The following is a 15,349-nucleotide window of genomic DNA, read 5'->3' on the forward strand; positions in this document are numbered from 1 at the left end:
TGCTTCTGGGTGTTTCATTATGGCACAACTTCTCATGCAAGTGACTTGCCCCTTGTTTATTTAATGGAGATAAACATCTTGTTCAGCTGGAACTTCTGCCGATAGCCAGAGCCCCAGGCAGGGCCAATCTTTTGTTCCAGTGACAACTACTGAGAGCATGTTTGGCTAGGAATTTAGATGCATTCTTGATTAAACGTTAATGAACACAAGTGACAAGCATGTGAGACAGAGTTTGGCCATCTTAACCCAATAAAGTTCAAGCTTATATATACAATAAACTGATTTTTTTTTTGTCCAGGTATTCATTCTACTACACAGTTAAGACCATGCTGTCCCTGCTGAACAGCTCTATGTTTTTACTACCTGAAAACATCAATCTAATTCTCTATTCAGGGAACCTTACTACACAATTATGATAAAATGGAGTGTTTTCTTTCCACCCTGTAGAGAAATAATCTCTTGGACTGTGGCTCTAAATCCACTCTCCTCTGTATTTCATGGCTGTTTTTTAAACTGTATTTGTTACAGCTATGGAATTAATTTCATGCCTTACAATTACTGCTGGCTTTGCCAGTCACAATGCCCAGTCATCACTTAGGCTGACAAATATTCTCTATCTGAAGGTATAAATATAGATAAGTATTTTAAGTCCTTTAATATCACCTGCCTGGCACCTTGCAGCAACTACTAGGTATGACCAAAGCATCATGGCAAATAAATCCCTATTTCCCCAATATTGCAAGTCATCCTTGGAAGGCTGGTATGCACATTCAAGAGACATTTCATATTAACCTGTTACAAAGATAACTATCTCCAACAGTTTTCACTATCCAAAGCTTCAAGCAAAATGCCAGAAAAATGGAAACTCACCTCTGCTTTTCTGCAGAGGTACAACTATTCCCCCTAAAATCCATTTTGATATCATAAAACTTATTTTTCTCTTCTTGTTCTGATGTAAAAACAACTTTATCTTTCTTTCTCTACAGGCACTAGATTTGGACAGATGCAGTTCTGGATTACTTTATGTCCATAAGTCATAATTTTAAGCATAGAAGTAACCTAAGATATAGAAATAATCTTACTTTCTACTCTTGTGTCTTTAGGGCCAGTGGCAAGGGAGGTTTTAGATCTCCTACCAGTGTGCAGACCCAACCAAATGCAAATTCTTAAGACTGCATTGAATACTCACAGGACCTCCTGTGGGATTTGTGGATGCTTATGTTTCTTTTTGTGTTCAGGAAATTCATTTTGCCACCTTGCCATGAGATTTTTGGCCTAAACCATGCAAAACATAGTAGATATAAAGCCACACAAGATGTGCCTGCTTCAATAAGCACTACTTCAAGAAACTTAAAACTTTCATTCTGGGCTCCTATATGAATTTAGTATAAATTTAACAACTGCTATGACAAAAATGTGAACACTGCAACAAACTGCTCTTTCAGACTATTTGCAGTAGTTTGCTTAAAATAAACTTAATTATAATATAATCTTAAAACTCCTAGATCAGTTCAGCTGTGCAACTGCATATTCTTCTCAGTTAACAGAGAGCTTCACTGTCTTAAACATACGCCAGGCGTAAGGCATGTATTGCTGCTCATTGCCCACAGCTCTTCATAAACTGGTTCCACCTCATGCCAGCATACACAGCTCCAAATAGAGACAGTCCAGAAACACAGTATTTCTCTGGTATTTACTCCAGCAATCATCAGTTAATCTCAGAAGTTCTGTAATTTATTCCAACTATTTTTTTAATGCCTTATATTAAACCTGAGCAATAATGCCATGTACGAGTTATTGCAGTGAAGCAAACCCCTTCTCTGGGCCCAACTAAAAACTGGAGTGACATCTGCTGTTTCACATGCAGTTTCAGAAAGATTTTTCATTTAGCAGCCATTTTGGTTAAACAGATGCAACAGACCTTCTTAACACCTAAAACCAGGACATGTGCACTCACATTCCCCTCCAAATTCTGCTCTTCTGCAAAACACTCATATAAAGAACTCCTTGAAGGGATTTTACATTCACAAAGACATCAAGTGCATACCACTTTTATAAATTTTAGTTTATGCTATAATATTTCAGTACCCAAATGAGGGTTTTGCACAGCAATTTTTGTTATTAGAATCTAAAATACTTTCTCTGTGGCTTTGCTTTGGAGATGAGCTCTTAATTTGGAAAGGCTCACTCCATACCAATAAAAAAAGAGAGGAGAGTGGATTATTCAATATAGGGTTTAAGTATTCCACTGTCTTAGCATTTTGTACTATATTCTAATTAATTTCAAAGGTAAGAAACAGCTAGGGCATCTTCAGCTGTCTTAGCTACCACCCAAATAAGCATGTTTCAGCTGAAAACAACTTTCAATTAGAAATGTTTCCAGCTGTAGAACATTAACACATCTGACTGTCCAGACCAAACAATTTATGGGACAAAACAGAATAATTTATAGACAAATTCACATTTACAGGTAAAGTACCATGACAGGACACTTCAAAACCTGATTCAGCAAAAATATCTGTGTCAAACACAAAGCATGGGAGCCAGTGCACTGCTGATCACAACTACACAGCACTTCAGTGATACATGGACAGGCAGTTTCAGGACATGCTTCCTAGGATCATGGTTTTAAATATGCCAAGACAACTAAACTAAAAATCTAATTTTCCTTTCCTCACCTTTGCTGGCAATCCCAAAGAAAAATTACAGCATACCAGGATTAAAGTATGCAAAACTGAGTGAAAAATTTGTCCTACCTTTGTTAGTTACAGGAGAAGTATTTCCTTGCTCGCTTAAAAATGAAGCAATGGAAAGCAGAAAAAGAGAAAAAAGGCTGGCATAGACTGACAGCCATGTCACACAACTACCTGCCTAGCAGGCACAGTGCTGGTGCAAATTAAATGCATTAAAACTCACTTTTTGGAATTATCTCACAGACTGCAGCACACATGATGATGGAGGGGCCACGGGTCAATCCTCTTTCCCTATCCCATACATGCTCAAACCACTCCTGAGGAGATTTTATGGGTGTGGGTAGGTGGTCTTCCCATCAGAACTCCCTCATGAAGTGTTGCTAGGCCATTCCCCTTTTCAAAGATTCTGGGAAGCTCCCCAGTCCTTCAGCACACCATCAACCCTTGTTGCTGCACAGGCAGCTCCTTGGGTCTGTCTCTGAGGGGAGCAGGGCAGCCTGTCACAGCTGCCCTGAATAACAACCATCAGGAACCATCAGCTTTCTATCAACCTTGTAGAAGGGAAGCCAGGTTTTTCTTTGTCCATGCTTTTTTCGAGGTCAGCTCACAGGCTGGCTGATCTCCAGGTTGTCTGTCCCTCCTGAAGCAATCACTGCACAAGGAAAAAGGCAGTTTTCCCAGGACTAGGCTTTGCTGACTGCCCTAGTACTCTTCCCGGGCCCCAGGTTTTGTTAAACCCAGCGATTTTTCCACACCCTTCAGCAGCTTTTGTGAGGGCTCTCAAAATGGCTCCCTATGAGGTGCTTCAGGAGCTCTGTGGGGGAGCAGGCGGCTCCCACCTGGCTCAGGCAGCCGCCCTCGGCCTCTGGCAGCTCTCCTTAAACACATCAAAAAAAGGGCAAAATGCCACTTAGAAGTGAGGAATTTAGAGGAAAAGCGTGGGAAACATGGCAGGAGAGGCTTATCTGGACCCAGGAGTTTTTTTCATCCCATTTTCTCCCTCTGTTGAGCTGAGGCGTGAGCAAGTGGCTGGGCAGGCACATGGCAGGAGGAACATTAGTTTCAATGAGTAATAAATGAGGGTGAAATAGTTTTGCTTCTGGCTTTTAAAGTCACAAAGGTACACAAAGAACTGAAGGTATCACAGTCCCTACAATTCCCTGAAAAAACATTTCAGCCATTTCCCGAGTGCACCATCCATCAGCAGGGCCTGCATAGCCCACACGCAGATGGTGACTCAGGATCCTTTAGAGTCATTGCCACACATTAGGGAAATAATTTTCCCCCAAACTTCACTCCTTTTTTTTTTATCAGGAGTAATATATCAGTCTATGAATGTCATAAAGTGTTAAAGAAAAAGACTAGATTTAATGGTTTATAAAAAGATTACCAGTAAGGAATAGCTGTTGACATCGCAGTGTTGCCACACAAATGCTTAGCAGACATCAGGTAACAGTATTAAAATAATAAGCAGCTAGTATTTAATGTATATTTAATGTGTACCTGAAGAGAGCTGATGTTGTCTGGACAGAAAATAACAGGCACACTAGTAATCAGTTGGCAGAAGGCAGACACACACAGCTGGGGCCTTCCAGGCACATGATAAAAGCTTGAATAAGAGCTTTTCATGTGCAAGCAGAAATAAAAGCTCACGTTTATAAAGATGTTTGCAGTAAGGTATGAAAATATAATGTGTTTAATGCTTAGGTAAAGCAGCCCAATCCTGGAACCTGTTCTGCAATTAATTTTATTGGTGCCTGGAATAATAATATGGTGGCTCTACTTACATACAATAGGACTACATTTCTGCTTCTAGCACAGAGAATAAATTTGTATATGCTTTTGAGCTTATGATGTGCAAGACTAATTTAAACCAGGCAATGCATACAGACAAAAAGCAAAAGTATTACTTAACTGAGAGTGTAAGATCAGTGTTACTAGTCAAAAAGCTATTTATTAGTACAGTGCAACTTGTCTCTGCTGGCAAACATAGAAATAACTCGTATTTACAATAATGGATAAAACCTACTAATATTCTAGAACTAACCATTGTAATATGGCTTCTCAAAAAGTCTAGCTGGCAGATGGTAAGCATGCTGGAGGCAGTCCCTTTGCAATAAAGTCAGACTGTTTCTGGATCTTCAGAACAGCAGTAAATGCAGATCCAGTTAAAGTTCTTCCTACAACATTGACTGACTCAAAGATACTGATTTTTCTGGGACTGAAGAGTGTAATACTTAAATGACTCAGTTCACGTGGCACTGCTGAAAATGTGATAAATACTGCATTTTGCTAACCAGCACAGCAAAATAAAAGCACAAGTAAGATTCAGGAGTGGAGGTTTTGGGTAAGGTGAATTGTTTTGTACATGCTCTGCTGTGCTTGTGATAGTCCAGGCACTGTTTTCTTTACAAGCTTTGACAGTAATCAATACTCTCAACTGGTACAGCTCTAACACTGTAATGGGTACTCAGCCTACCAAATACTTGAATTCAAAAAAAAAAAAAAAAAAAAAAANTGTAATGGGTACTCAGCCTACCAAATACTTGAATAAAAAAAAAAAAAAAAAAAAAAAAACCAACCCAAAAAAATAAACAAACAAACTGGTGTTATGCTACCAATATAGTAAGATTAGATTTTCCAAAGTCACAAATCTGTTTCTAGCCTATCTTCAAGGATTAGCATCATATGAATATCTACTCTGAACAGCAGACTCTGAAGACACAATACAGTAAGGATTGCTGACATGTCTGACATTGCTGATCTTGAATTCCAACAATTCCTGCATACAGCTTTAAGGTCACATTTCTCTGTGCGTGTGTACTGAAGATGTAAAGCCATAAATCAGATTACTGGTAGCAACAATGATGTACTGTTGCTGGAACTTCAGAGAACAAGAATATGCATCCAGGTTCAATATAAAAAAATGTGGTGTTTTACCCAGAAAAATAACTAAAGGAGTCTACATAAATTTTGATCGACGTTCCCTTAATGAAATGACTCTAATATTTTAGCAAGGATTTGAGTTATTTTAAAATCTCTCTTTGTTCCTGTGCAGCGAGTAGTTTTTCACTTTACATCTGGATTTTAGTACTCTTCACCCATAAATCTTTGTTCCCATTTTACAGATAGGAGAATAGACAGAAAATTATCTCAGATATGGTTCAGAGTGACTCTACAAATTCACAGATAAGAAACACAATCAATGAAGAACAGGTATTACTCATTCTTAACCAATGCCAAAATAATATTTAATGGTGCATCTGCTTGAAATAGGTCACAATAAATAGAAATAATGATCCCTCAATTAATCAGCATTTTCCGGTCTTCACTTTGAAGTATTAAGTATCAAATGGGAACAGAAATACCAAAAAAATACTGAACTGAGGAGCAGCTATATTACATTGGCATCTTATGCTGACCTGAGTGATTATAATATCAGCACTTCTTTATTTCTCCTTCCAGGTCTGGAGTACAAACAAAGCTCAGAAGGCTGGAAATGAATGTTTGTATTTCTTGTGCATTATCAGTAGAATTATTAAAGTTTAAATTAATCTGAGCAATCTGTGGAAATCAGACATGACTGAGGTCATGATCAGAGAACACTTGTCTCCTAATACTTACATAATGCTAATTTTTCCCACTGAACTTCAAATGCCAAGGGGAACAGGAATAAAACCATAGTGGCTTCTCAGAGGCATTACAACTGAGGATATTTCATTCTGTCAACTTTAAAACACAGGGGGAAACCAAACCATTTTTGCACCCAAATTTTATTAGAAAACATCAAAGTTCAAAGAAGTTACTTTATCTTGCTGTTAGATTGAGTCAAAATTCTTTTCACTTGGATTTTAAAAAGTATCCAAAGTTGTGCTCCTCCTACACTACCCCTTAAAGATGAGGCAACACTAAACACTACAGGTTCAAGACTACTGTAATACAACTCAGAACTGAACCTATACTGTCCATAAACAGCCAAGCAAGCTGCTTATTTATCCTTTTTAGTCACAGTAGGACACAAAAGCTCATTATTATTAAAATTATCTATATATGAAAAAATATTTAGGTATATTCAGGTATAAATGAATTTTTAGCTACTTATCAAAAATTAATTTTTTTTTTCTTTTTTAATCTGTGACTTTCCTTTTGGGGGAGAATAAAAAACATTGTTAACTCTGATTCAAGACCTTCAGATACCAATACAAAAGAACACTCACAACTACTTCTACTTGAACATTGTTTTAATTTTCACTTCACAGCTGTAGTCACTAAATTCAACATTTTCACACTGCTTAACAAGCTGCTATTATAGAAAGTAAAATAGTATAATTCAGCACTCTGAGCTGGAGAATCATAATTAGATGAAGTATAACCAAGATTCCTCTGTGCCTTAAGATATGCACCATCATTTGGCTTCATTATTCCTGATGTTTTCATATAGTTCATGGCATATGGGAGGATCAAAATATTAAAGCAGCCTTTTTAGTAACCAGCTTTCAGCAGCCTCCATTCTCAACCCTTTAACATTCTTACACAAGTCCCCAAAGGATGCCTTACAGCACTGAAACAATCATTTCAGGTCATAAAAAGATAAAGAACTTTAAATAACTCTCTTTAATTTTTTTTCCCAGTGAGAAAATGATTACTTATGTTCTTAAAATTAAAAGGACTTTGTACAAAAGGTCTGGAAAGATCTGGTTTTAATTACATATTTCAAAACCAAGTTATACATTAACAATTTTACTGCTTATATGCAGTAAATGAATATATTAAAACTTAAAGAGATCAGGAAAAAAATAAGCAGACAAGACTACAACTGACTCGGATGTTTTCTGGAAACACACCATGAACAATTTGTCCCTTGTGACTGAAAACAAAGAGGGAGAAGGAAAGTGGCAAAGAAAATGAGCTTAAGTAAGAAACTGTAACCCCCTTTTTGATCTTGCATGCAAGCTGAGAATGAGAAAAAGTTTTGATCATTCAGTCTACAGTCTTATTTAAAGATCAAAACAATTCTGAGCAGCTTAAAGCTCTACTTCATTAAAAGAAGCCATGCACAGTCCAAGAGTTAATTGAATGGCAAGTGGGACATTTTTTCTTGCAGCTTTGCTAAAATGATAGAAACTTCATTATAGACTGTCCTGTATTCCACAGAAGACAATCAAAGGCCAGTTGACAAAAGTTTTTTCCACCCAGTCTGCCATTTCTTGGCAAATCTTCTATTACCTCCCTGCTACCTTTAAGAGCTCCAGGTTGAGTTTTTGTAACTTGTTAAATAAATGACATATATGAATTAAAATCTTTCAGCCATTTAAATAGAAACTGCATATACATATAGTATATACAGTGACAAAAACTGCAGAACAAAATTAAAAACAAGTGGCTCAAGGTATCTGCTAAGCCATTTTTACCCATAATTAAAAATACCAGTGAAAATTCTGCTGCATTATTAAAGTCTCTTTGAAAGTGTAATGCTTTTGCTGAGACTGTATAAATTCTAATACATAACATGTTTTCTCAGCAAGTGAATCCATTTTGCCCATTCCTCTGAAGATGCCGCAGAGCTAAACGACATCCAAAACTTTCCTTAATGCAGAGGGAAAAGGCTGAACATTTGAAAATGCTTGAGATCACAGTAGATTAACAATGAGAAGAATATTCAATGGCCAACTGTTGAATTTAAAATAACTGTCTGCTGTCCACATTCTAACCTATTCAAATATCTTAACAGATTGTACAATACCCTGCTTTCAGTTCACTGTTGTCTTGCTATACAACACAAATTAGATAAGATCAGAGCTAATTTTGATCTTCAATTATATATGAAAGATCTAAAATCAGGTTGGCTGTCTCCAGAGCTACTTGCAGGCCACTGCACTTGGCAGCAAAGCAATCCAGAGTCAGGAGGTCAGCAACCTTTACTGAGGGCTCTTTAGGGCAGGCCTGTATAAAAGGAGAGCCAGACTGGCATTGCAAAAACCTCCAGCTGAGATCCTCTGTGTTACCATTCATTCCACAGCCACATTTTGAAACTAAATCTGACCACTTGGAGACACAGGGAGAACCTGATGGAACAAACCAACAGTGTCCATAAACCATGTCTGTAAGAATTTCTTCACCATCGTGACTCAGAGAGCGAGCTACAGACTCCAGGGAACGGCAAAACCCATCAGCAACCAATTGGTATTGTGTCTGAGAACAATCTAGGTCTTTTAAAGTGCTGGCAGGCAGACTAGAACTCTAAAAAAGAAAGCAGAACCAGGAAAGCAAAGTTAGAACTCTGTTTTACAGAAATAATTTTAAACATGTATCACACGGCTGCTTTTTTTTCCCCCCAAAGCAGATGGTTCAGTTCTAACTAAAAAATGTTTAAGTCATGATTATCCCACAATAGGAAAGAGTCAAAGCAGAGTTCTGCATTATCATCTTTCAATATAAAACTCAACATATTTTCAACACTTAAAAACATACAATTACTATAATAGATACCTAAAGAAAGATCAACTACAAATATAGCATTAAGTTCAAAAGATATAATTAAAACTAAGTGCTTCAAATAGACCCCTTTATTTTGCATTAGTAGCAAAAATGCCACATTAATGTAGAAAGAGACAAGTGTTTTAAATATTGCAGTGATTCTACATAAATTCTTGTTTCTTAAGTATATTAAGCATCTTTAAAACCTTTATGTCTTACGTACCTTGTGTCTTATGTATGAAGCCAGGTGAGTTTCTGTACAGCCCCCTCCTAATAATGCCAAAGGTTCCTTCACTGTTAACTGTAACACATGTTCCGCAGTTTCACAGACACGCTGAAAATCATATGAAATTCTTCTTAGATGTACCACAATTAATAGGATTTGTCCCCATTGAAAAAAACACTGGAATAAAATTTTCACTAGTTTCTGGTACGGATTCCATCAACTTGAATTACATGCGGATATAAAGCCGCTGAGGGATTTCCAAGACCGTGTTCACTTAATGAGAAATTGTCTTTATTTTTCCACACTATGGAAAGGCAGAAATAAAAAGCTGAATTTTAATCCTTCTTTTTTCCAAACAGGGCTATATATAAAAAGTCAATCAGTATCAGTGACACTTCCAGACCGACTATTCAATGCAAAGCAATGTTTGACTATCGTTGTATGTGTTGCTGCTGGCTTTTTGCTAGGCAGTTTTGATTTTTATGTTCTCATAGACCAAGTAATGAAAATGAAAATATTTAGCCAGCACTGGCCTGAAGTAAAAAGTACAAAGATGTAGCTTTGTAACAAACAACAGAACAACTTCCTGTATTAAAACAGAGGCACTAAATGAACATGACAAGGATTTTGAAATTCTGGAAACAATTAATTTATGTACTGAAAAAATTACATTTCTAAACACAATATACTTAATATTTCTCAGTATTTTATTTTTCCATTAAAAACATGACCTTCCAAGGAAAGAAAATTTCCCTACCTTCAACTCATCCCATGCTGTTTCACTTCTGTTACAGAGTATCAGGCTGCAGACAACTGTGTCCTCAGGAATTAGATGTAGAAAATGCTTTGAAGCAAAACTCTCAATGCTCAAATCTTTCAAACTGCCGTAACAGCCAGGAGACAATGAATGTATGGAAGCTATAGGCTGTGAACCTGTCAATTAAAAAAGGAGAAAACAGTATGTGGTACCATCAGAACAGCTAGCTGATGTATTTCATACAGCAGAAATTTTATTCCTCTTGGGTTTTTAACTTATACTCATTGTTCAATGCCTGACATTCCAATTCACACAGGAAATCATAGAAACCAACATACTTAGAGTGCAAGACTTGGTGGCAGTTTGAGATAAAAAAAAAAATAATTGTTTCATTTGCTTTGAATCAGAGTTTGAAAATAAACAGTTACTGGAACTGGATATCCCTCATGCAGCAAGCAGTAATAACACCTGTGGTATGCCACCATCAGGGCCTGCAGAAGACCAATCTCACCTTGAAAAATGGTTTTCAGACTAGAAAAGAACAACTCTTGCTCAGCTGCTAAGGTGGGATACAGAGGGAAATAAGAGGCTCCTGGCTGTGCAATGACACCACCCCAGGTAATGTTCACCTCCCAGTGAAAACTCCAGGACAATGGTTTAGAGCAGAGAACTGGCCTGTTACCTGTCATGCAGCCCAGGGGCTCCATCAGAGACAGCCCAGCCCTGTCCACAGCCATGACACCGTTCTCCTTCAGGTACTGCTTCAAGGAGGGATGCATCACTTTCTGGCACACTACAAGGCCCACCTCGTCCTTAACCAGCTGCTTCCCCACATTAAGCAACTGATTCAGCTCTGACACTTCCAGAGAAACTCCGTGCTGGACTGCTATAGTTCCTTCCTCAGGGTTAAAGCCATCACCTGACATGGACACACTGAAAAGTGCAATCTTGATCATGTTTGAACCAGTCCTTTTGACAGCAAGTGGTTTTTCTAACTGGATTTCTGGTGTTTCTATCAGCAGTCCAGGAAGAACTGTAGAATCCACAACTCTTGTACCTTTCACAGGTATTATCACACACTTCCCTAAAACAGCCTTAGTCTCAACATGACGTGGAACAGTAAATATAAAAGCCTTTAAAACCAGTGAGGTGAGATGATCAACTTCAGTTTTATTAAGCATGCAAGCAGGTTTGCTTGTTAAAATGCTACGTACCAAACAAACAAGAGTCTCAACACTGCTAAAATCCACAGATACCCGGCAACCACATGCCTCAGATTTCAGGTGGTCCATACACAAACTCAGAAGATGCTTGCTTATTTTAATGACAGTAAAAGGTGCAACATTCAGACTCCTGAAATTTTCAATGAAGCCACAGCAAAGAATGGCAGTGAATAAGCCACAGTCACTGAAACGTGACACGTGGTTCCGTACAGAGGCTGTCAGGACACGCAGCACGGGCTGGCTGACAGAAAGGTGCCCCAGGAGGGCTGAGGATTGGGAAGTGGTACAAACACAGCCCCCCACACCATTGTGGAGCTGTTTGAGTCGACCAGCAGGACCGTAGGAAGATTTTAATATTCCACTCAGCAGAGACAGTGACTGACTCACTGCATCTCCAGTTAAAGGCTCACTAATAAATAACGGAGGCTTTTTAGCTTCAAGGCGAGACATTCTGAAGGCAAGATTTTAATTCTGGGCAAACATTTCATTTTTACTTGGATCTACAATTCATTGCACTTTTAAATTTTAAGAGTAGTACATTTTAATTCTTTGCAGGTAAGGATTATTATTTTCAGTGCAAAACAGTGTATATAACATTCCTGAAACTACTCATCACAGCTCTCTTAAAACGAGGCTTAAATCATGTTGCAAAACTGATAGTGAGAGCAGGAAGCTATTTCATTCCTGACGATCTCTTTTAGCTTCTGAATGAGATTGAGCAGACTTTTTTGCAACAAAGTTTACAACCATGCTTCCTAAATGGACACCTATAAGTGACAGTCCTGCTACAAGCAGAAAGTTCTTTCTACTCCAGGTAGTTTTCTTCATCTTTTCTGGCAACAGTCACAGATGAAAACCTTCAAGCTTAGTAATACCTACAATAAAAACCAGAAAGATATTAGAATAATCTTATGAAAATATTGCATAGTTTGACCTATTTTAGTTTTCAGCAAGAAAAGCCACAGAAAGACAAATACTGCATCAAAAAATAATTTATGTTGGAAAAGATCTTTAGAGTCTTGCTGTTACCTCATGCTGCCAAACCATCACTGAACCATGTCCCCAAGTGCCACATCTATGCAATCCATTAAACACCTCCAGGAATGGTGACTCAGCCACCTCCCTGGGCAGCCTGTGCCAGTGCTTGACAACCCTTCCTGTGAAGAGTTTTCCTAATTACCAATCCAAACCTCCCCTGGTACAATCTGAGGCTGCTTCCTCCTGTCCTAACACTGGTTACTTCAGAGAAGAGACTGATCCCCACCTGCTGCAGCCTCCCTCTCCAGGTGCTTGTAGAGACCACTGGGGTTGCTCTGAGCCTTCTTTTCTCCAGGCTGGAGACCCCCAGCTCCCTCAGCCACTCCTCACAGGACACTGCCCTTCTCGGGACTCATTCTGCACCTTCAGGACTCATCCGGCACCCTCGGGATGGTGCTCAGCACCCTCGGGACTCATCCTGGAAACTCGGGACTCATTCTGCACCTCCATGTCCTCTTTGAAGGGTGGTGCCCCTCACCAGTGCCCAGCACAGGGGACAATCACTGTCCTGGTCCTGCTGGCCACACCACTGTTGGTCTGGGACAGCATTCCCTTGGCTACCTGGGCACATGCTGGCTCGTGTCTAGCTGCTGTCACCAGCATTCCCAGGAATCTCTCCAGCCACTCTTCCCTGTAGCTCAGCATGGGGGTTGTGACCCAAGTGCAGGACACAGCACTGGGCCTTGTCAAACCTCAACTGGCCTACACATTCTATAATGCTTTTTAACTGAGAAAATCTACTAATATGATTTTACTACAAATACAGAGAGTGCATCAATTATACCTCTTTAATAATAAGTTCAATTCTGACCACTGGTCTATACTGTTACCAGCAGGTCTATAAGTAGCAGGCTACCATAAATGTCACTGAATTGCACTGAAGTATCAAAACTACAGTGACAGCCACCTGACTTTACTCAAGAACAAAAGAACTCAACTAGTCAGCAGTGCTTGCCAGGCAACAGAAACAACAGCTTTTGATGTTCAAACAAATTTAAGAAATCTGGCTCAAACAAAGGTTTCTTAAATCGAGATGCCCACAAAGTTTTTCAGTTCTTAAAACAGTAAAACATAAATCAATGTTTATTTATGTTTCTATGCAAACTCTACACTATTTACACTTGTACTTCATTTAGTTTCATTCTCTATTGTAATCACCATCCCCACTAACATGGAATATCTTACTATATACAGTCACAATTATTTCTGGACAGTTTTAAGCTTGAAAGGACACTGTAATAGATCCAGCCACAAGAGCTTTATTGCTGTCTTGAAGTTATTGGAGCTTGTTTTAAAATACCTTTAAGAAATATAATACCCTCACTTAATTGTTCTCACCATTTGGGATTTAGCAGTAAAAAGTAAACTTTTTTTGAGATTTATGATGCACTTTTTGGGTCCACAGAGGTACAAAATATTAACTCAGTTGCAAAGAAGAATAAAACTCTGAAAGACTGAAGTTAGAACACCAAGGCTGTATCTGTTTGAAAATTCTCAATTAATTCATCTTCTCCTTCAATGACAGAGATCCAACTAATTAGGCAACTTACCCCAAAATCAAAGTACTAATACTATTTTTCTTTATTTTTGCGATCTCTTTGCATCATGATTGCCACAATCCCAGGTTCTGGAACAAAATCCTCTGTCTTCACTTGGAAAATAGGACTGGACTTCAGGTAATACCAGCCCCAGTGCACTAGCCCCAGGCTAGTTCCCATAACAATCAGAACTTTGTTGTCCTTCCAGAAGGTTTTAAGACCCATTGCAAACTGGCATCTACCTAGGTAAAGATAATTTATTATTTTAAACATATCCTGGAAATACTTTTTTTTTTTTTTTACTCTATAATAACAACACTGAACAGATGAAGCTGAATGTTAATACCTTTAATTGCAGTGGAGCAGATGACTAAAACACTAAACAAAAAGCCTTACTTTGTGAATCTAAAAAAATAAAAATAACCTCAATTCAGACATTTTGAAGTGTTAATTGCTGCAATTTGCTTCGAGCTTTGGCATGCTAAATCTCAAACACAACAAAGCTTTATCTAATTACAAGCACTTCTGCTCAGATGGTAAATATCTGAAGCCCAAAAGCAGGTTCAAAATACACCTTCCCCCCTATAGCTAATAAAATTCAATGAGTTGCTGAATTCCTAAGGGAATACAACACTCTGTAAAGGAATGCAGAACTTTTAAATTGCAGATAAAGCAAGGTGTGATGCTTCTGAAACCACTTTACTTTTGTACAGCTTTGCCTGACCACCTTATGGTACTCAGAAGCGGCACCATTACAAAGAGAGTAATAAACTAATTCTTATATAATAAGAAACTGGTAAAAACTACCTTCCATGGGATTTCGCGCGTTTACTCGGGTTTTACACCAAAATACCTCACTGGTTTGAGCGGCTACAAAGCTGTAACTCGGAGAAGAAATGCTCCTACACCACCCATGCCGCTAACAGGTGTAACCCACCCTACCAACCACCTCTTCACCACGCTACGGAGCCCTCACAACCCGCTCCTCCTCCTTCACCGCGACCCGGCGACCTTGAAGTGCGGGCGGCTGCGGGGGCAGCGGCTCCCTCGGGCACAAACCCTGGGCACGGCGCACCTGAAGCTTCTCCCCCTCCGGGAGCGAGGGAGCGAGGGAGCGAGCGAGGAAGGTGCTAGCGGGACGGCGAAGACTCACCCGGCCCCTACACGTTCAAACGCGCCCCAGCAGGAAGAAGAAGGAGCGGAAGAAGCACGACCCCGGACGTGCCGCCCCTCCGCTCCCGCCATTAGGCGAGCGCAGCGTCACTCGCAGCCCGGGCCCGCCCCGGTCGCTGGCGGCCATTTTGCGTGCGGGCAGCGCGGGGCGGGCGGTGGCGACGGGCGCGGCCATTTTGGGTAGGGCAGAGGAGCGGTGGGAGGCGGGCGCGTCGTGGGGAGGG

General features: G+C 39.4%; 2 protein-coding genes across 16 annotated transcripts in view; one reads left to right on the plus strand and one right to left on the minus strand.

Annotated features, from left to right (window-relative positions):
• Positions 1 to 6,448: 6,448 nt before the first annotated feature.
• On the minus strand, positions 6,449 to 15,249 carry MKKS (McKusick-Kaufman syndrome). Of its 12 annotated transcripts, XM_033513187.1 has the most exons (7): positions 15,106 to 15,247; positions 14,299 to 14,357; positions 13,965 to 14,194; positions 10,836 to 12,251; positions 10,154 to 10,329; positions 9,394 to 9,504; positions 6,449 to 8,933 (listed from the first exon to the last, which is right to left on the minus strand). In XM_033513187.1, the coding sequence occupies exons 4-7, from the start codon at positions 11,824 to 11,826 to the stop codon at positions 8,493 to 8,495; spliced, it is 1,719 nt and encodes a 572-aa protein (XP_033369078.1). In that variant the 5' UTR covers positions 11,827 to 12,251; positions 13,965 to 14,194; positions 14,299 to 14,357; positions 15,106 to 15,247; the 3' UTR covers positions 6,449 to 8,492. The 12 variants fall into 12 exon arrangements, with proteins under 12 accessions (XP_033369078.1, XP_015477299.1, XP_015477301.1 ...); XM_015621813.3 differs by lacking the exon at positions 14,299 to 14,357 and having other exon boundaries at positions 15,028 to 15,247; XM_015621815.3 differs by lacking the exon at positions 14,299 to 14,357 and having other exon boundaries at positions 13,965 to 14,190; positions 15,106 to 15,246.
• The window catches only part of SLX4IP (SLX4 interacting protein), a 71,737-nt gene continuing 71,613 nt past the window's right edge, over positions 15,226 to 15,349 (plus strand). For 3 of the 4 annotated variants that reach the window (XM_015621829.2, XM_015621823.2, XM_015621828.2), the window contains exon 1: positions 15,226 to 15,305. The gene's annotated coding sequence lies outside the window, so the exon portion shown is untranslated. Of the gene's footprint in view, position 15,349 lies in introns of all 4 variants that reach the window. The other variant, XM_015621825.2, reaches the window with a different exon arrangement.

Source organism: Parus major, chromosome 3 (assembly GCF_001522545.3).
Source record: "Parus major isolate Abel chromosome 3, Parus_major1.1, whole genome shotgun sequence".
Lineage (NCBI taxonomy): Eukaryota > Metazoa > Chordata > Aves > Passeriformes > Paridae > Parus > Parus major.

Coding starts and splice junctions, on each gene's coding strand:
- MKKS (XM_015621820.2), bottom strand. CDS start 11,826: ATGTCTCGCCTTGAAGCTAAAAAGCCTCCGTTATTTATTAGTGAGCCT. Junction 10,330..10,835: donor GCCCCTGGGCTGCATGACAG/GTAACAGGCCAG, acceptor TTTAATTGACAG/GTTCACAGCCTATAGCTTCC. Junction 9,505..10,153: donor CAGCATGGGATGAGTTGAAG/GTAGGGAAATTT, acceptor TATGATTTTCAG/CGTGTCTGTGAAACTGCGGA.